Source organism: Pyrgilauda ruficollis, unplaced genomic scaffold (assembly GCF_017590135.1).
Source record: "Pyrgilauda ruficollis isolate IOZ18807 unplaced genomic scaffold, ASM1759013v1 scaffold237, whole genome shotgun sequence".
Classification (NCBI taxonomy): Eukaryota; Metazoa; Chordata; class Aves; order Passeriformes; family Passeridae; genus Pyrgilauda; species Pyrgilauda ruficollis.
The window spans coordinates 276,124-296,232 of NW_024523316.1; the positions used below are offsets into that span (position 1 = coordinate 276,124).

The 20,109-nt window shown below is 49.5% G+C and overlaps 2 protein-coding genes across 2 annotated transcripts; one reads left to right on the forward strand and one right to left on the reverse strand.

Annotated features, from left to right (window-relative positions):
• The first annotated feature begins 1,014 nt into the window (after positions 1 to 1,014).
• Positions 1,015 to 7,960, forward strand: LOC121354754 (bestrophin-1-like). Its single transcript, XM_041469595.1, has 9 exons — positions 1,015 to 1,166; positions 1,331 to 1,425; positions 1,942 to 2,175; positions 2,758 to 2,912; positions 3,618 to 3,695; positions 5,099 to 5,251; positions 5,655 to 5,735; positions 6,307 to 6,458; positions 6,747 to 7,960. Exons 1-9 carry the CDS (start codon positions 1,015 to 1,017, stop codon positions 7,924 to 7,926), a joined length of 2,280 nt encoding a protein of 759 aa, XP_041325529.1. The 3' UTR covers positions 7,927 to 7,960.
• A 783-nt stretch (positions 7,961 to 8,743) lies between these two features.
• LOC121354753 (ferritin heavy chain) lies at positions 8,744 to 12,181 on the reverse strand. Its single transcript, XM_041469594.1, has 4 exons — positions 11,931 to 12,181; positions 10,428 to 10,574; positions 9,854 to 9,979; positions 8,744 to 9,072 (listed from the first exon to the last, which is right to left on the reverse strand). Exons 1-4 carry the CDS (start codon positions 12,039 to 12,041, stop codon positions 8,914 to 8,916), a joined length of 543 nt encoding a protein of 180 aa, XP_041325528.1. The 5' UTR covers positions 12,042 to 12,181; the 3' UTR covers positions 8,744 to 8,913.
• Between the last annotated feature and the right edge of the window lie 7,928 nt (positions 12,182 to 20,109).

Sequence of the window (20,109 nt, forward strand, 5' to 3'; positions counted from 1 at the left end):
GCCTGGTGACATGTTAGGATTCAGAAATACCAATAGTTCACACTGGATAATTATTTCTAACCCAAGAAATCATTCACCAATCTGCCTGGCATAGATAACACTGGTGTCTTGTTGTTTGTTGGAGTGTTTTTAAAATAAAGTCAGGTTTATGCAACCACGAGTCTGATTATTAATTGATTAGAAAGAATTATTTATGCAAGTTAGACTAGAAGTGAAATGGGGATGCTGCATGTCTGGGGAGCATTTCAGGAGCCTGAATGCCTATTTTTCAGCCACTGTGATTTATTGTGCAACATATGGTTGAAGGAGAAGGGAGGTGGAGCTGCTGGAATTTGGGCCCTGTGAGCCTGGCCAAACTCCATCCCATAGATCTCCAACAGGGAAGGCTGCTCTGCCTACATGACTAGGACCAGCAGAGTGCAGATAGCTATCCTTGCTGGGATGCCTTCATCTGGATCAGTTCCAAGAAATCTTTCTGGGGTTTTTCCTTTCCTTTGGGTTGGGTTTTTTTTTTTTTTTCCCCAGCAGTATTTCAGGAAGATGTTTGCCAGCAAATAGGTTTACAGAAACATATTTGGAACAAAAAACATATTAAGAAAATTACTGGGCTAAGCATAAACTTTGCAGTTTGTGACCCTGAGATTAATCTTACCACAAGTGTTTTGTCAAAGGGGGTGGCACATGGCTTTGTCCTCTTCAACCAACTAGCCCAACCTGAATGCTGACAAAAATCAAATACTAAAAACAAAGGGATCCACCAGAAAATACATTCTCGGTCACTATAACCAGACCAAAGACAGAGAAAAGATGGCAAACTCATCAAATTAATTGCCTGCTGTCAATTTCCTCCTGGTTTTCTGTGCTGCTGCCTACATCTTACCCAGCTTTTGATCTCAGCTTCTTCTGTTTTCTCCTTCCTTCCCATCTTCCTTGGTGGGACACCTGGGATGTCCCTGTGTCTCCTCCTGCTCAAGCTCCAAGTCCTGCTTGTCATGTGCCTGCACAGGAGCTGTGATGACAGTGACCTACACCAACCGCGTGGCAGATGCCCGCCTGGGCACCTTCTCCCAGCTCCTGCTCCAGTGGAAGGGCAGCATCTACAAGCTGCTCTACTCCGAGTTCCTGATCTTCATCTCTCTCTACTTCACCATCAGCCTTGTCTACAGGTGAGCAACTTCACACCCACAGCCTGGCCTGGGGCAGGACACAGGAGAAACACAGGATTGGGGCAGGGATCCTGCTGGGCAGGCACTTGCCAGACTGTTCAGAGGAGGGAAGGGGAGGGGAGAGAGGAGGAATAGGAAGAACTGCTTCTGTTTGTCCGTTTTAGGCTGATCCTGAGCGAGAGCCAAAGGCTGATGTTTGAGAAGCTGGCGCTGTACTGCAACAGCTACGCTGAGCTAATCCCCGTGTCCTTCGTGCTGGGTAAGGAGCTGCCTGGAATCCAGCAGGGAGGGGAATGGGACAGCATTTCTTCTCCTTGGTTCAGCAGAGCTCAGCTGGCAGAGCAGGTCCCTCCCTCTGCCTTTGTAAAACTCCTCAAGTGGGATATATCCTTTATTGGCACAGCTGTGAGCGTCCCCAGCACAGGAGAGCAAGCTCCAAGTGGCACCAGATATGCCCAGGGAATTTGTGGCTGCCTCATCCCTGGAAGTTTTCAAGGCCACACTGTGTGGAGCTCTGAGCAACCTGGTCCAGTGGAAGATGTCCCTGTCCAGAGCAGGAGGTTGGAATGAGATCATCTTTAAGGCTGCTTCATAGAATCAGAACAGTTTAGGTTGGAAGGGAAGTATGAAATCCAGCCTCCTTTTAGCATGGAGGACTGAATTCCCCTCCAGACATTCCTGCACCCATCCATGTGTGAGCAGAAGAGAAGGAGATCAGACAGAGTGGGAGGAAGAAGCTCTTTTCAGATGCCTGACTCTCTCAGCTCCCCTCTAGGTTTCTACGTGGCCCTGGTGGTGTCCCGCTGGTGGGCCCAGTACGAGAGCATCCCATGGCCAGACCGGATCATGAACCTGGTGTCCTGCAACGTGGATGGGGAGGACGAGTACGGGAGGCTCCTGCGCCGCACCCTGATGCGCTACAGCAACCTGGTCAGCGTGCTGATCCTGCGCTCCGTCAGCACCGCCGTCTACAAGCGCTTCCCCAGCATGGAGCACGTCGTGAGGGCAGGTCAGCACTGCTCCTTGCTGCTCCTCTAGGGGCAGGGGGCCCTGGGAAAGGTTCTTTGGAAATGGGGTGGTGCTGTTCCCTCAGGGCAGGTGGGAATTCGAGCCCCAAGTCTCTGAGCTTAATTGTTGAGCACACTGCATCTTCTTGGGAGATGCTCCTCAAGGTGCAGCAGAGTTCCCAGTCTGCCCACATTGTCTGGGTTCCTTTGGCAATCCACAGAGATGTGATATTGCTGGCCTCTTAAAAAGAAAAGGCACTTCAGGGACACAAATGATCCCATTCTCAGCAAGTATCTATGGACACCAGGCAGCTGCACCCTCAGCAATGTTTTATCTCCCTGATGGCTCTGATCTGATGTGCTGCAGACATCCAAAGTGAAATCCCATTATCCCACCTCCATGACTCAATGTTTTAACAAGGAGACTTGTCCTTCTGCATGTCTTCCCAAATTCTGAGTCTTTCCTGGGATTCTTAGGGAGGGCCGAGGCATCCACCTGAGATTCAGATGTTTTCATTTCAGACCAGATCAGTTCTTTCTGCCTTCTATGTCCATCCCCCTCCCAGCTGCTCTTTTCCATCCAGGCCTCATGACACCAGAAGAGCACAAGAAGTTTGAGAGCTTGAATTCCCCCCACAACAAGTTTTGGATCCCGTGTGTGTGGTTCTCCAACCTGGCTGTGAAGGCGAGGAATGACGGCAGGATCCGGGACAGCGTGCTGCTCCAAGGCATCCTGAATGTGAGTGACAGAGGGGACAGGCAGGTCTTTGAGATCCTGGGGAACGGGAGGCACCTATGAAACAGGTCCTTGACACATTCCAGAACAGCCAATGCCCGTGGAGGTTTCTAGGATCCAGATGGAAAGCCACAAGGAAGAATATATCTGGAAGTCTAGGAGAGGTCAAAAACATCCTCAACAACTGAGGTCCTGTAGAAAACATGGCTATTAAAAACTCTTAGATAGTTTTGGGCAACAGGCCATGCTCCACAGGCAAGACCTGGCAACAATCCCTGCCCAGCTGCACAGAAAAAGGCTCTGGAGCAGCTCCTCCTTCTGGGTAGTCATGTGCAGAGAAAGTCATGTGGTGTCTGTTCCCTGGAGCAGCATTCATCTCCCCAGAGACAGAGAAACCTCCCTCTGGGATATTTATCTATAGACAGGAGAGAGAAATGGATGCTCCTGAGGGTATTCTTGGCCTCACCTGTTGGCTGCTCATTTTGTGAGGAGAAACTCTGCTGTGAAGTGAGCCAGGAAGGGGTCTTGGGCTCAGGGGGAGACACCCAGGCAGCAGGGAATTCCTCCAAGGCTGAGACTGAGACCCCCTTCCAGAGAAGGTATAAGCAGAAGGGAAGGGCTGGAGCAATGCAGAACAGTGGTGCTGTAGAGGCTCTGCAAGGAGATGGGAAGTTATCCTCACATGCCATTCCCTTTTCCCTGCTGCAGGAGCTCAACACCTTGCGCAGCCAGTGTGGGAAACTCTATGGATATGACTGGATCAGCATCCCTCTGGTCTACACCCAGGTGAGAAGGGAATCTCCCTGCTCCACCACTGCCTGTGCACATGCCCACTTACACCCACACCTGGAATGGTCTGGGTTGGAAGGGACCATAAAGCTCATCCAGGGACACCTTCCACTATCCCAGCTTGCTCCAAGCCCTGTCCAACCTGGCCTTGGGTGCACCCAGGGCTGGGGCAGCCACAGCTTCTCTGGAAAACCTATGCCAGGGACTCACACCTTCTTAGTAAAGAATTCCTTCCTCATATCTAATCTAAACCTGCCCTCTATCAGTTTAAAACCATTGTTCCTTGTGCTATCACTGTCTGCCTGTGTAAAAAGTGCCTGTGCCTCTCCTTCCTTTCCATAAGCCCCTGTAAGGTACTGGAAGGCCACAGCCTCCCCAAAACCTCATCTGCAGGCTGAACAACCCCAGCTCTCTCAGCCTATCTTTGTAGAAGTGCTTCCTACCTGACCCATTGTGAAAAATGCAGGTTACTCTTGAATCCCTCACCCCCACCTGCACACATCATCTCTCTTCCACTGGTACCTCAGCACACACCCAGCCCAGCCTGCTTTCCCTAACTCAGACACATCCATCTCTCCAGAAACAACCTCTATCCAGCGCTAACAAATCCACACAGACCTATGGAAAACACAGGAACACACAGACACACTCCCTGCACCACCTTGCAGGGATCACATCCCGGGAAGGTTGTGCCAGGCGTGTACTCAGCTGTTTATCAGCCCAGGCAGACACTTTGGCACCACCTTGCTCCTTTGTCTCCTACAATCCAGCTGCTCAGATAACAGGGATGCCCTTCACCACGAAATAGGAGCTGTTGTTGCTGCTCTGGCAGTGCCAGAGGTTAGTGGGGAACATGTAAAGTATATTCCTGTTTTGAACCCCCTTGTTTATATCAAGGGACCACGTGAGATTCTTGGTTACTTTTAACTTGAAAAGGGGAAGTTTCCAGTCCTGTGGTGACAGGAAAAAGCACAAAGCTCAGCATAGCCTGAAATCCAGGCAGGAAAATACTAATAAAAGCTCAGCATGAGGAGATGGAAGGAGCAAATAGAAGTGCCAGGGTTCCCTTCCCAGACTTGGAAGCAGCCTGCCAGCATGGACTGAGCCATGAGACAGCTTCCAACCCATCCAGGATGTCATGTGCTTGCTGTCACTGGCCTGTGACACCTGAACAGATATCATTCCAGGGACAGCACACAGTGTACATAAAAGCTGCAGGGAAAAGGGAATGCCTGTAGCTTTCTGCAGGGAAATGCATCCTCCTGCAAAAAGCCTGTCAGAACTGAATCCAAGGCTTCCCAGAGGCTACAGAGCTTGGCTTTGGAATTGTGTGGGGTGGAACTGAAGGGAGATGCTGGGAACTCACGCTGCCCTGGTGTGTCCCTTGGCATTCTTCCCAGGTGGTGACTGTGGCCGTTTACAGCTTCTTCCTGGCCTGTCTGATTGGGAGGCAATTCCTGGATCCAGAGAAAGCATATCCAGGCCATGAGCTGGATCTCTTTGTGCCCGTCTTTACATTTTTGCAATTCTTCTTCTATGCTGGCTGGTTAAAGGTAAGTCCAAGAAAACACGCTGGAGTTGGAATCTGACCCAGCCAAGGGTTTTTCCCAGTGTGAGATCATCAGGAACCCTGCTGTGTTCTTTGATCTATGGGCAATAACAGGAAGCCAAGAGGGGCTGAGGAAGTGCCAGGACTTTCTAATTTTCCAACTGCCTCATTCTGGACACCAGCTGCACTTTTCCTAGGCTTTGGTCCTTACTAGAGGGGAAAAAAGCTGGGGGGAGTTATTATAAATTCCAGTGTCTCCCAGTCCCTGGGATGCTTCCACTTTTAACACACCCCCTTTTGGGAAGAAAACCATGGCTTGGAATTCAAGGGACATCACACCTGACTTCTCCCTGCATGGAAAAGGGCAGGGATGACAATGGTGACTGCTGTCTGCTCTCCACATGCAGGTGGCTGAGCAGCTCATCAACCCTTTTGGGGAGGACGACGATGACTTTGAAGCCAACTGGCTCATTGACAGAAACCTGCAGGTAAAGGGGAGGAAGATTCACCAGGTGAGCCTCACCTGAAGAGGAACACCAAGGCAGGACAGTGACCAAGTTCCCCTGCAACACCTCTGCCTCACCTCCCTGCCTGCAATGGGAGAGGTCCTCCCAATGCACAGCAGGGATTTTGGGGCTTCTGGCATATCTTTGTACACAGAGGCTGCCTGCAGCTTCAGTCCATGCTCTGGCACATGGGATAGATCAAGGCTGCTTGTTTCAGGACCCAGCTGCCTTTGAATGACACATCATTCCTGCCCCTCCTTCCTTACCCTGTGTCCATCTAAAACTGCCTCCTCTGCTTTCTGCCATGCAGTAACTCCACACCTTTCTGTCCTAATGAGTCTGTTGCTTTCCTGTCTCCTTCAGCACCATTTTCCTTCCAATTAATCAAATCTCTGTGAGAAACAACCCAAATGACAGGAAACCACAGCAACCCCAGCCACTTGCCTGGCTTCCGTGCTGCACCGCTTCCTCCAGCTCCGTGTTCCTTTGTCCCTCGATAACAGGCACACAAAATGCTCCTTACCCCATGTGACATTCCTGCTGTCCCCCGCAGGTCTCCCTCATGGCAGTGGATGAGATGCACCAGGATTTACCCATTCTGGAGAAGGACCTCTACTGGAACGAGCCCGATCCCCAGCCACCCTACACCGCAGCCACTGCTGAGTATAAGCGCCCATCCTTCCTGGGCTCCACTTTTGACATCAGGTGAGTGCAGGGACAAAGTGTCACAACACCTGGATCAGGTTTTATTGGGACATTACACTTGAGGAGCTTTTAGGCTCACCCACGACAGCCAACATTCTCCATGGAAAACGATAAATCTAATCTCTTTTCCTCACTCACCTGTACGATGAGCATCCCTTTTTTGGGGGGCTAATGGCAATACAGGGAGAGGCTTGCCACTGGCAGCAGCATTCCCAGTGCTGCCAGCCTCTCCAGGAGATCCCTCCCCTCCCCCTGTGGCTGTGTAACAGTCCACTTTGCCTTTCCCAGCATGCAGAAGGAAGAGATGGAGTTCCAGCCCCTGGAGCAGATTAAAGAGAACGAGGAGGCCAACCACTCCACTCCCTTGCTGGGACACCTGGGCCGTCTCCTGGGTGTCCAGTCCCCAAACTTCTCCAGGTCCTCTTCCCGGATGAACCTGCTGCGCCGGCGAGGAGATCCCGCGTCGCCCTTCTCCCATTATACCTACCAGGACATGGGGAAGGTCGGAAGTCCTTGTGGCATCAATCAGCCAAGAGGAGACTCCCAGGAGCAGTGGGACAGCGAAGAGGGAAAACTAAGGGAGTTTGATGCTTTCATGTCCACCCCCTTTTACGAGAGGCCTGGGTTCTACAGCGCTCCGCAGACGCCCATCAGCTCCATCCCCATGATTTTCCCTTCCCGGCGCCAAGGGCGCAAGAAGCCACCGGCACTCTCCAGCATCGCTGCGTGCTCCACTTCCCTTCGGGATGTCATTGTCAACGCCTCCCCTTCCAGGGCCAGCGATGTGGACAAGAGCCAGAGCTCCCTGGGCTCTGCTGCAAAGGAAACCTTTGTTTGGCCAACAGAGCGGAGCAAAGGTCCTGACTCTGTGGCTGTGACAGTAGAAGAAGGAAAGAGCAGCTCCAGGGAAGCAGCCACCACGGGAAGCCCAGGAGCACAGTCCACAGCATCCAACAGCCCCAAATTCCCCTTCCTACCAGAGACCCCTGAGCATGAGAAGCACGGCAGCTTCAAAAGCCTGAAGAACTCCAAAGCCTCACGCCCACCCTGGCTAAACCTGGAGAGCACGGCCTCAGCCACTCCCAATTCTGAGCATTCCAGTGCCTTTCACACCCCCAGTAACAAAACCCCCGGAGGCAGCACCTCCCTCTGCTTCTCCTTCACTCCTGTCACCTCTCCAGCCCTGGAAAGGTCCCACAAAGGCAACCTGGGCCCTGAGGCTCGCAGCCTCAGTTTGGAAGATGCAGCCAGCGCTCCAGACCAGCACCCAGAGGTTTCCAGGAACATGAGAGACACTGGGAATGGAAATACCAACCCCCCAGCTCCTAAAGAGCCCAGGAGAGCAGAGAGTCCATCCCCCAATGACTCTGGAATCTCCCTAGCTGAGGGTGACTACGTGGGGCTGATGGAGGTGATCCTGGAGGCCAGTGAAAGCCCAGGGGAGGAGCAGATAGACCAGTATAGCTAAAGGGGAATCCATGGGATACCTGCCTTATCTTGGCACTCACCCAAACAGAGGTGCTGGACATGCAGCTGGAGCTCAGCTTGGGCTGAAACCAGCACTAAGGACACACTGCTCCTGGCCTCAGCTACAGCAGCAGCATGAGACACAACTCATGTTGCAACAGGAACAGAAGCACCCAAAAAACCCGACCTGTAGCAAAAGAACAAGACTTTGAGTGTTAAATATTGCAGGTACCAGCCTGACCAGCCAGGTGTACCCCAGAACAGGAGCACAGTTAACATGGATACCACCCTCCTCCTCACAGCAAGAATGAGAACTTGAGTCCTTTCTCAAGCAGGACTTGCACTCCTAACAAGATAGTCCAGGGAAAAGTAAGGGACTGAAGAAAGTCCCATCACTTGTGATGCAGACCCACAGTGTTTCTTCCAGTCCTGTCTGGCTAGTGTTTTCCAGTACTGGGATAAGGCAAGGTAAGGGCTTGCCAGCACAGGCATCTGCCCAGCACATTGCTTCCTTCTGAAGTTCCACATCTCCCACCAGGAATTTGACAGTGCTCAGAGAAAGCTGGATGGCAGCAGACATCACTCAGCTGATTTTTACTGCCCACCCTCAGAAAATAAAAAGCGAGGCTCAAGCCCAGGACCTTGGTTTCATTTCCTCATTTTAGTTCCCTGCAAGGAATTTAAAGAAACAACAGAGGTTTTCCTACTTCTGCCTTCAGCAGCCGCTGCAAATCCCCCATGTCACACAACAGATTTACCTCCCACTGCCTTCACTACAGCTGCCTACTCTCCCTCCAAACTAAACAGGAAAAGCCAGCTGGAACCAAGTCACTTTATTGGCTGGAGGGCAGTACATAAAACATGAACAGAACAGGGGATATTTGGTACAGAGTATGGAACTGTTTATCTAGGTAGCTGAAGCTGCATGCACGGCTGGACAGTAAGAAGGAGTCCCAGTGAAACCCACAGCATGGCTCTTGGCAAGGCTTCAGCTGTGACACTCCCCGAGGGTGTGCTTGTCGAAGAGATACTCTGCCATGCCGTATTTGGGGGCCCCCATCTTGCGCAGGTTGGTCACGTGGTCACCCAGCTCCTTGATGGCTTTCACCTGCTCATCCAGGTAATGGGTCTCAATGAAGTCACACAACTGAAAGGGAGACCAGAGGTTTGAATTCAGGCCCGAAACCCTACTGAGGCTCTCTAAGGAAAGGAGAGGATGCAGAATTTTCAAGCTGAGAGGAAGCAGCCTCTAGTTTTATTGCAGAACAAGATCAAAGTGAGCCAGGCTTAGGTAGGCTCACTTGCTCCAGAACCCTGCAGAGCCAGGCAGCTCAGGAAGCCTCTCCTCTTCCTCACGGCAGGAAGCATGAGCCAAGCTCCTGAACAGATCTGAGACACCCTCACTGCACAGCAAACTCACAGCAGTGAGGATTCACACCACTGGTTTTGTTTCAAGAAGTCATTCTAACTTAGGCAGGACACTCCCAAGAGTGCTTGGATCCCACATGTATTAATCTCTTCCTGATATTAAGTAACCTCAATCCAGCCTTGCCAAGAACTTCCATCTGAAAAGAATTCTGTATTTACAGACACTGTTCTGAAACACCAGAGCTTTTAATATTCCAAAGCAACTCTAGAATTTTGTGGCAAAAAAACCGTCATGACAAAAAGCCTTAAAAAGATGGAACTCAACCCCCTCAGAAATGGTCTCCATAGAGACTGCTCACAGACACTTCAGGGGGAATAAAGCAAGTCCCTGTCACTTTAGAAATGCTCCTGGAAGGACAGCAATAACCCCACCAAACTCTGGAAGGGCTGCACTCCTGGCTCACAGCTTTTACAACACCAGGGACACAGCTCAGCCCCAAAGCCACACAGTTACAAGACACACCCTTGGACAGCCACGCTGATCCTCAGCATGCACTTACGTGTGGGTCGTTCTTTTCGGTTGCCAATTTGTGCAGCTCTAGCAGTGATTGGTTCACGTTTTTCTCCAGGTGCAGGGCACACTCCATGGCAGTCAGGCCATTCTCCCAGTCATCACGGTCTGGCTTCTGAAAAGGGAAAGCACAGGACATGTTTTCTGTAAGAACCCACAGACCAGCAGGGTGGAGAGCCTTTAGATCACTCACAAAGCCTAAACCAAGTTTAGGCATTTATGCAAAGTCAAAAGTTTGAAGTGCACCCTCAGAACAGAACTGAGCAAACCCTTAAGTCCCACTTCTCAAAACAGTGCACAGAGCACATCTGCTCTGTGTTAAGTTTAATGATGGTGATGAACCAGTTGCCTTCTGGCTCTGCCCTCACCCCACAGCAAACAACCCGGGGCTCAGCACCCTCTCCTTACACAAGCAGCACTTTTTTATTAGTCAATCAGCACAAATAATCCAACTGCTCCACATGTCAAATTACTGTGCCTCTCCAGAGCCAGCTGCTGCTCCTTCTGGGGAGGAGCCAGAGGAAAATTCATCCCCTTCCAGCTGAAGGCAGCCCCCAGCTCACCTTGACATCCTGCAGGAAGATGCGCCCGCCTCTCTGGTTCTGCAGCTTCATCAGCTTCTCAGCGTGCTCCCGCTCCTCGTGGGACTGATGCAGGAAGTACTTGGCAAAGTTTTTCAGAGCCACATCATCCCGGTCAAAGTAGTAGGACTGAAAAATAAAAAAAAGAGTTCACAGGCTCTAAACCTCTGCTTCAGGATGGCTGCAGTCCAAGCCCAGGCCAGAAAGGCAGTGTGGAACAATTCTCCTCTTAGTATAATTTGATTTTTCCAGCTAGGATTAAATTTTAACCTGCACCCCTACCAAGGACACAAAATGGTGTTTGTGTCCTTGACTCAGTTCTAAAAACACAAAACCAAAAAAACCTGAAACCCCACTCATATCTGTTCTGAGCACCATTAAACTGCAGCCTTGAAAGGCCTTTTCCAAGGAGAAATCTTCCCTTTGTTTGCCTGAGCTTGTTTACAATGACGACATAGCAAGTCAGGGTCATGACTTGCAACATCACGTAAAGGTGAGCCAAGAACTTTTAGGTACTCCTGCAATAAAGCTCTCTTGCTTCACTGGGCTTTCCAGGGTTTAGACTAAGGAAAACACTTTCTACTATTCTGCGGGGAAACAAAAGTGACACTTAAAATACAAGAGATAAGCTGAACTACAATATTAATTTAACAGCAACTAAAATATGAATTAAGCTACTTTTCTGAAAGCAGTTACTGTTACTGCAGTTAGAAGCCGTGACACAGCTTGTTTATTCCTTGGTCAGAACCATTACCAGGATTCAATGGAAAGTTCTGTATGAACTGCCAATTATTTACCAACCTACTACATTACTCTCTGCTCTTAGACCAGCGGCCTCGAGGCTCGAGGCAAAGCACCGGCGCTTGTGTACCACTATCACCCACCAAGAGAAGCTCAAAACAGGGCTTAGAATCTAATTAACACAGAAAAACAGCTACAAAATACGTGCCACAACACAGCACAGTGTCCCTAGGAAGCCTCAATGTCCCAGCACGCCCAAAGCACCAGGATTGCTGCACAGAGGTCAGGGAATGGCTATAATGGGCGCCTCGGGCTAAAGGAGACATGTAAACAGAGAGCCCAAAGAAACCACAGATTCCTACCGATTCCTGGAGGAAAACCCGAGCCTGGGAGGCGAGCACGCCTGCGGGAAAGGTGCCAAGAGCCTCGTTAGGCACCTCCCGCTCCCCTGCCCGGCCCCAAGGGCAAAGGCGCTGAGCGCGGCTGATAACAGAGCCGCCAAGGGCAACGGCCGCGGGGCCCGCGGAGCAGGCGAGATAAAAGGGCCTCACCTACACCCAGGGGACAGCCCAGACGGGCCTGAAGGCAGCGGGGGGGAGGAGGCGGAGAAAGAGGAGGAGGAGGAGGAGCTGGGCGCGCAGGCACCGCCCAGCACCCAGGAACCCCCCGCCGAGCAAGGCCCTCGTGCAGCCCCTTTATCCCTCGCAGGACCCTTCCCTCACCCCGCCGCGCCCGCGCCCTCACCATGCTGAGGTACACGTAGGACGCGTAGAGCTCCAGGTTGATCTGGCGGTTGACGGCGGCCTCGCAGTCCTGGTGGTAGTTCTGGCGCACCTGAGAGGGGGGCGCTGCCATGGCTGAGCTGCTCCGGTGACTGTATACACGGCGGTGTTGGAAAGGGGTGGCAGCGGGCCCGAGCGCGGCCGGTTCCGTCCAAGCACTGTTGACGCAGGAACCCGCTTCGCTCCGCCGCCGACGCGCTGTGAGGGGAGCCCGCCCGCCGACGCGCCTTTTATACGGCGCCGCGCCAGGCCACGCCCCCACGAAGGCGCGGGGCGTCCCGGCGCCCTTCTGCTGGCCCGGCGTGACTCAGCACCCGCCCAGGCCACGCCCACAGCGGGGCGGGGCCACCCCCCCCGCGCGCCGCCGTTTCCCGCCGCGCGCGCGCCGTCCATCCCGGTATGGCCCGTGTTGGGAAACCCCCTCAAAATCCACCGAGCCCGGCCATTTCCCCTCGAGCACGCCGCCAAGCCTGCTGCCCACCCGTGCCCCGCATCCTGCATCCCTCCGGGGACGGGGGCTCCGCCGCTGCCCCGGGCCGTTGGTGCCAGTGCCTGAGCCCCTCTCGCTGTGAGAAGAAAAAGTTCCTAAAATCCAAGTTAAACCCACAAACTCAAGGCCAAATGTCAAAAGCTGGACCTGTTGGTAACGAGATGACTATTTCAGGTGGTTTTGGTGCTATCCCAGTCACTCAATGTGTGCCATCATTTATTTTCAATAAACCTCGGGTTTTTCAGTCATTCAGTTCAGTCATTTATGTACAATAAGCACTGGAGTATTTTAGTATCTGCTTTCTTAAATTTTAACCAGATTACAAGGGAATACAAAATGCTTAAACTGAGATCATCCCCTAGCACTGAATGCCCCAGTCTTGGCTTTTCCCAAGCCAACGTTTAACCCTGGCTTTTCCCAAGTTAATGTTGCTGAAATCCACCAGAAATACAATTTACTGAGCCTGTAAGCTCGACCCTGGCTTTTCCCAAGCTAATGTTCCTGCTGAAATCCACCAGAAATACAATTTACTGAGCCTGTAAGCTCAGAATAAATAATTTTTCCTCTGCGTACTGCACCTGCAAACTCAGATTAAATATTTTTTTTCCTGTATGTACTCAGAGCATAAACTCAGATTAAATAATTGTTTCCCTCTCACCAGTTCTTCCTACACGTTTTTATCTGGTCTTTGACCCTTCCCGGCACTGGGATGTCCCACGCGTGACTGCACCAGTGCCTCTGTGTGGGTAAAGGGCAGCACCAGAGCATTTTTCCAGACACTCCAAATGCCCTGGAGGGAACAGGGAGCCTCGGCCTCCCTTTGTTTCAGGGTTTTCTGCTGCTCCTGTCGGTTAACCATCACAAGTAATTAAGATCTATAAGATAACGTGGGTCATACCTATGCTTCAGCAGGCTGCCAGGTACATTTCGAATCTCCTGTTCTCCTCCCACATAAATGCTTATGTAAAAGAAAAAAAAAAAAAGAAGAAAAAAAAAAAGTAGCTGCTGGGCAGACTCTTTTTTAATATATTCTTTTCTTTATTACTGTGTTTACAGTGGAGTGTCTTCACAACAGGAACATCAAACAAACTGCATAATTGCAAAGTTTGTAACAGGAATATTTCCTCTGCAGCTCGGACAGTCTGTGCCACTCGTGATCGCACGTCAGTAGCATTAGGGAAGTCCCAAATTCTGCTTTCTGGAGTTGCACAATGCACATTGTGTTTGATGACAGCAGATTTGCACGGTCAGGAGAGGAAACACGGGGTTGCACAGCCATGGGGGTCATGTCTTGGTAACCAAGGTGAAGAATTCACCACTGCTCTCATACAGGATTCAGTTCAGCCATTCCCAGATCTTTCCTGTCCCAAATTACTGTTTTAATTTTGACTCTACTTCATATTTTTTTCCTCATGACTTGGTTCAGATCTCCTTTAATCTTGTGCTGCTCTTTGTGAAAATGCATTTATAATGAAATCCCTGAATGATTTGGGTTGGAAGGGACCTTAAACATCATCCTGTTCCACCCCTGCCATGGGCAGGGACAACTTCCACTGTCCCAGGTTGCTCCAAGTCCCATCCAGCCTGGCCTTGGGCACTGCCAGGGATCCAGGGGCAGCCACAGCCTCTCTGGGCAACCTGTGCCAGGGCCTCTCCACCTTGGCAGGGAAGAATTCCCTCCCAAATGTGAAAGTCACTTGTGGAAACCCAGGGCACTGGGAATATTTCTCTGTCTGCTCTGGGGTGCCCTGACCCCCAAGGGAGCACTGACTTTGACCCTCATTCATGGAGAAAGTTTCTTAAACTTCAACATAGACCAGACTCCACAAAAGTGTGAAATAGATTATAGAGAGTAGTGTAGGTGTATTACTTGGTGAGAAATGTAGGTTTTGGGATTTTTAGTATGTTGTGGATGAAGATGGAGGGCACAGGGTGTTGTCCTGGGTTGCTTTTTTGTGCTTCTTCTTCCTTCTTTATGGATTTGGGTGGCATTTTGTAATTGGGCAGAAAAGTCCGCATTGAGGGCTCTTTGGGATCAGTTAGTGCATTAAAAGGGAAAATAATCTAAGTGCCAGTTCTTACTTAGGAAATTTAGTCTTAAAAGTCCTTGTAACAAAAAATTGTTAGCCATTTTGTGCCTTCTAATGAAAAACTGCCGAACTCACAGTAATGAAACTGTTTTACTAATAAGAAATAATAAAACACTTGAGTCCAAACACAAATTACTATCTCAACTGCCTTCAATCCAGACCCAAAAAAACAACGACTAGTACCCCTACAGTCACTTGATGGAAAGCCCAGCCTGAGTAAGGTGATGCTTTTAGCAGGCTTCTTCCTAAGAATGCCTGTAAAATTCTTTAGAAAAAAAAATTCTTTACTGCTTAGGGAGAAATTCTTCCCTTAATTTTTTAGCAGGCTTCTTCCTAAGAATACCTGTAAAATTCTTTAGAAAAAAAAAATTCTTTACTGCTTAGGGAGAAATTCTTCCCTTAATTTAGTACTTTTTTACCCCTCAGCATTCCCAGCTGCCCAGGGCCTGCCCCATGCTCTCGGTTTGAATTCATGTCCCTCTCAGCTGCTTTCTTGGGCTGAAGTAGAGGCATGTTCATGCTGCCCACATGCAAAAACAATGTATTGTTTGCCTACACAAGCTTCAAATTGTTGAAGACAATCCCTGTTTTCCTTTGGATGGTATCCCATCAGGAACAATGGAGCAAGCTCTCTTGTTGTTTACAGCTTAGCTACTGTACACAGGGCACAGACCCCAAAATCCGCCCATTTAGGGATAGTAAAGCTGGGTTTTAAGCATGCAAAAATAATCAGAGCTTCTTTGGTGAGTGTCTGCACGTGATACAGAAGGTTATTAGGTCAGAGATCAAGATATACCCAAAGGGAAAGTTTCCATGTCTCCTACCCCTACTTTAATATCATTTATCCTGACTCTACCTGTGCCCTTCTCATGCATGACCTTTCCAAAGGGGCAGAAAACAGGACTCCTAAACAAATACTGGACAGTACTTGCCCAAAGTAAATTCTGAGACAGATTTTTGATGATACAGTCCCTGAGCAAAAACCTTGGCATGTGGCTTAGGCATCCAGTTAGACCTTCAGGGAGAGGGCTGCCTTGGTGTGAGCAGAGAGCCAGAATGCCCAGGAGTGCATAAATTTTATTTCTCACCTGTAGAAATGCTTCACCTCTAGCTTTAAAACACTTGATTTGGCCGTGCTGGTTTAATGGCGAGAATAATAACAAATCCATGTTAAAAATCAACAACTGTTCCCATTCCAGTGAGCAAGAAAGTGCTGAATATGCCTCAAATGTAAAATAAACAAAAATACAGTAACACTTTTTTTCCTTTTCTTTTTCTCTTTTTTTTTTTTTCTTTTTTTTTTTTTTTTTTTCCCCAAAGCTCAAAGTCCTGTAAATAAGAGAAATTGCATCCAGTCAAATATTTGTTATGGAGAACTCCACTCCATCCACAAACTTCAGTGCCATTCAGCTTCCAGGCTTTATGTAAACACAAAAGCAACTCTAGACTTGGCTCCAAGGTTGATCATGCGTCTGGAAATCTGACACTGGTCTCAACTGTGAGTTTTGAAAACTGCTTACTAAAAACATCTGGGCTCCACTTGCTCTGGGAGTTTAACTGAAAACTCCTTCTTGTCGCTCCTTGGGCAAAACACTCGGTGAAAACTTTTCTGTTTCTTTTAGGTGCCTGAGTTTTTCCAAGTGGGAAACCCGGGATTTAGGCAACAAGTTTTCACTGGGTACTTCCAGCTCAGAATGCAAATGGCTGGAGTACACAGAGCTCCTGGCTCCTGGAAACACTCTCCAAAGGGAGACAGACAAAGGATGTTTGATGTTCTGCCGGGAAATTTGCTTTGGAGACCGAAAACGAAGCTGATTTTATGCAGGAAAAAAGTCCAAACACAGAATAATCTGTAGCTTTGTACTACAAGATTTTATAGACAAGGACTATAAAACCCTCTTTAGACAGACAAACTTCTTCTAAGTTGTGACACAGGACTTTTTTCTCTCTGCAGTATTTTTACACACAGTCTAAACAAAATGGTGTGGGAGATTGTAATTCTCTAATTTGCCCAGAAACCCTTTCATTTATTTTTATTTCTTTTACAAGCCTTGTAAAAATACACTTAGAGCCAAGAGAGTGAGGAAGAACAATGTTAATAATATAATAATTCTGTCAGCACAGCCAGAAGCAGGATCTGGTGAATTTACTTGGATGTATCATCCCTTTTTAAACTAACTTTCAGACTGACTCCACTATCTGTGAGGGAAAAGCTCCATCCCTGATTCCAAAGGCAGCCTGTGCCCCAGGTGCACGTACAGAAGCTTTCACAACACAGATTTGCCCAGCTGCAAAAGCCACAATAAGTTTGATGTTGACATTCCACCACAGGCTGTAATCCACAATATTTGCTCTGTGCCGTGATCCTCCCATGGTGCCATCCACCTTTTTTTCCCCCTCTCTCAGATTCACAGTTTTAAAAACAAGGGGGTGGGGGTCATTCGTATCCCCCGTTTCTGTTGTATTGAACTTTTTCTTCAAATACTGTACAAAAATTGCAAATAGACCACCCATCTAAAGTCAACAATTACAGGGAAATTTCTCAATACCCCACAAAAATCCCCTCCTTCTGAGCATGAATTCCCCTGGAAAACACTGGTGAGTGTTGAAGCCCTCATGGATCACCAGGCAGCTTTGATTCTAGACACATGGGTGAAATGTTCTTTTTTTTTTTTTTAAAAAAAAAAGAAGTTTTCCTTGGGAATCAAAGTGACAAACAGGTTTCTCCCCCCTGAGGCCATTAGGTAATTTTGTGAGGATGCACAAAGGTGTTCCTTGGATTTAGTGCAGCACTGAGTTTGAGCAGACACTAAATCTCTCAGAGGAGGCTGCTTTTATACTCAGCCACCCAAAAAGGGATGAGCAGCAAATGCTTTCAAGCATGAGGAGAAGCAACAAGCTTTTACAAGGAGCTGGCAGTTAAAGGACATGCAGCAGCCTGATAAAACACCACCAAAACAAGCAGTGGCCCATGGCTGATCTCTGTTGGGCGGGATGGGTGGGGGGCACCCCCGAACTGCTGGGCAGGTCTCTCCAGGAATTCATTCCGTGGCTCATTCAGAAGAAGTGAAGGGATTCAATCGATGTAGAGGGATGTTCTCAGCAGAAGGGAGGCACAGGGAGAGTTTTCTCTGGGCAGAGCTGGTTCCTGCTGTGCTGTGCTGGGAGGGGACACCGAAAACACTCCTGTGGTTCACGCAGAGGCGCAGCCACAGCTCCACAGGTCCCACAGCCACATCCACCTTTCCTGCTGGGTCCAACTTCCTCCTAATCGACGTTCAGGCCCTCGGCATCAAAGCAAAAACACTGAAAAGCAGCTCAAGGGGCTCAAGTCGGGCCTAAAATAGTTGTGCTGCTTGTGGAGCAGCGAGGCAGCGCTGAAGCGTGGAGTGCTGTCCTGGACACAGCTCCTTCCTCAAGGTGGGGAACAGATCCAGCAGTGCTGTCCCTGCACACTGAACAAACTGGGGGAAAAAGCAAGGAAATTGAACAGAGAGAGAGAGAAATAAACCAGGGGAAATCATCACTGCTGTGGTGAGAAACGGCTGTGACCCTTGAAATCGGGTTGGCCTTCGGGCTGGTGTTGAAGCTGTCGTGCTCAGCTCGGCAGATGTTGGGCCGTGCCCACAGATATCAGCGTTCCAGCAGGCCATAAAGCAGGGACAGAGAGGCCACCCACTCGGTGGGACAGGGAGATAAGGGGTCAGGACAGCCCCAGAGCCCCTCAGCAATCCCACAGGGCTGTTTCAGACGTTCTGCTGGGCTGGGCAGAGCCCTGAACCTGGGCAGAGCACCCTGGCCTTCGTGCTCAGTGTCCTGGGAAGATGCTGCCATTAAAGCTGTGGAGGCAAAGCCCTCAGAGTCCCCTCAGCCAGAAGAGTGCTCTGCCTGGCCTGAGGAATCTTCCACCCACTTGCTTGCTCAGTCATGCGTGGCCACAAACCTGTCTAAATAGGCAGCGATGACCAAGACTGAAACTCCAAATCAGGAACTTTCCAGTCTGACAAGTAAAAACAAACAAAAAAGATTTCCGCTCCACACGTACTTAGCACAGGCCAGGCCCTTCCTTGCCTGCTGTTTGGTGCTCTTGGCTCCTTCTAAAAGCCTCTGAGAAGGGACACAACCCACAGCAGGCTCAGAGGAAAGAAGATCAAACACTCCCACCAAAAAGTGTTTTGTGTGGGGGTGTTTGTGCGTTGCATTCCTCACACAAACACCCCCACACCTCGTTTGTCTCTTTTCCCTGTCTCCGGCCACCCTGCTGACCCCTTAGAGCGTCTCTGCAGGACGTGAACTTAGCAGAAAACAGCATTTTGGACCAGTTTCTTTTGGCCACTGGGTGGGTCTGAAAACTGCAGAGCCAGAGAGACACAGGGAGGAGCTCAGTGACTCGAGGGCAAAGGGTGATCACAGAGAATTTCCCCAAGATGCCAAGATCCCGAGGGGCAGGGGAGGATGTTCGCTCAGGCCCAGAAGGAAGAGTTCTCTGACAAAGCATTTTTCCAGTCAGGAGGTGCAGGTTGAGCAATGGGCTGACACCAGCTGAAACAACAGCCTGGGAGGGAGCAGAGGGATGCAAAACCACGAGGATATCTCTGAGGTCACCACGGAAAACAGTCTCTGAGTAAGAAGAAAAAAGAATTGCAGCGCTGTTACTTCATCCAGGGAACTTTGTTCAATCAAGACCAGCAGGCTCAGCATGACCACGCAAAAAAAGCTACCAGGCTTTTATTGGAATTCCTGCCTGTATCCCTGCCTCAGGCAGCTTTAACTAGTAGTGGACTCTGCCTGGAAAAGGCAATTCCCACTTTATTCCTTGCCTGTGTTTACTCTGATCTGCTCTGGAGTCACCAGGCCCTACTGCCCTCCACATAAATAGAAGCATTTCAAGAGGAACAGGGAGGTTGTCAGAAAACATCCACTTCCAGAGTTTTCTGCTGGAAACCCTTTTCCTTCGAATCACCAGCCTTGCTGTGGTGAAAAAATGTTGTCACCACAAAATTCCTCAGGTGGGAAAGGTTCAGTCCCTTCTTGCTAGATTCCAGAGGCCAGGAAAGCAGCTCAATCCAGAGAAAGGAGCATTTCCTGAACTTATTTCAGGAAATATTTATTCATAATGATATTATATATATTATATATTCATATTTATTATTTAATAATAATTATTCAGTTATTTTAACCTAAACTGTCACACAGCCACTTCACAGGCCTACAGTGACAAGGATGGGAACAGAGCTGGGAATTGCAGAGATTGGAAAAGGAGGCAGGGGACTGAGAATCTGTGTTTTTACAAGGATTGTGTTTTTTACCAGAATCTGTGTTTTTACAGCCACATCCAGCGTGAGAAGCACCAGTGCAGAGAGGCTGAGGAATAGGAAGAGAAAGTGACACCACCATTACTTTATATCAGCTGGAAACTTTCTCTTCTTCTTCCAGGTCCTTCAGAAGTGGCTTTTTCCAGAAGTAACTGGGAGAAGACAGTTCTACCCCTTTCCCCATATCACCCTCCACAAAACCTGACAGATTTCTCTGTTTCAGGCAGTTCCTGCTTTCCTGTCGGG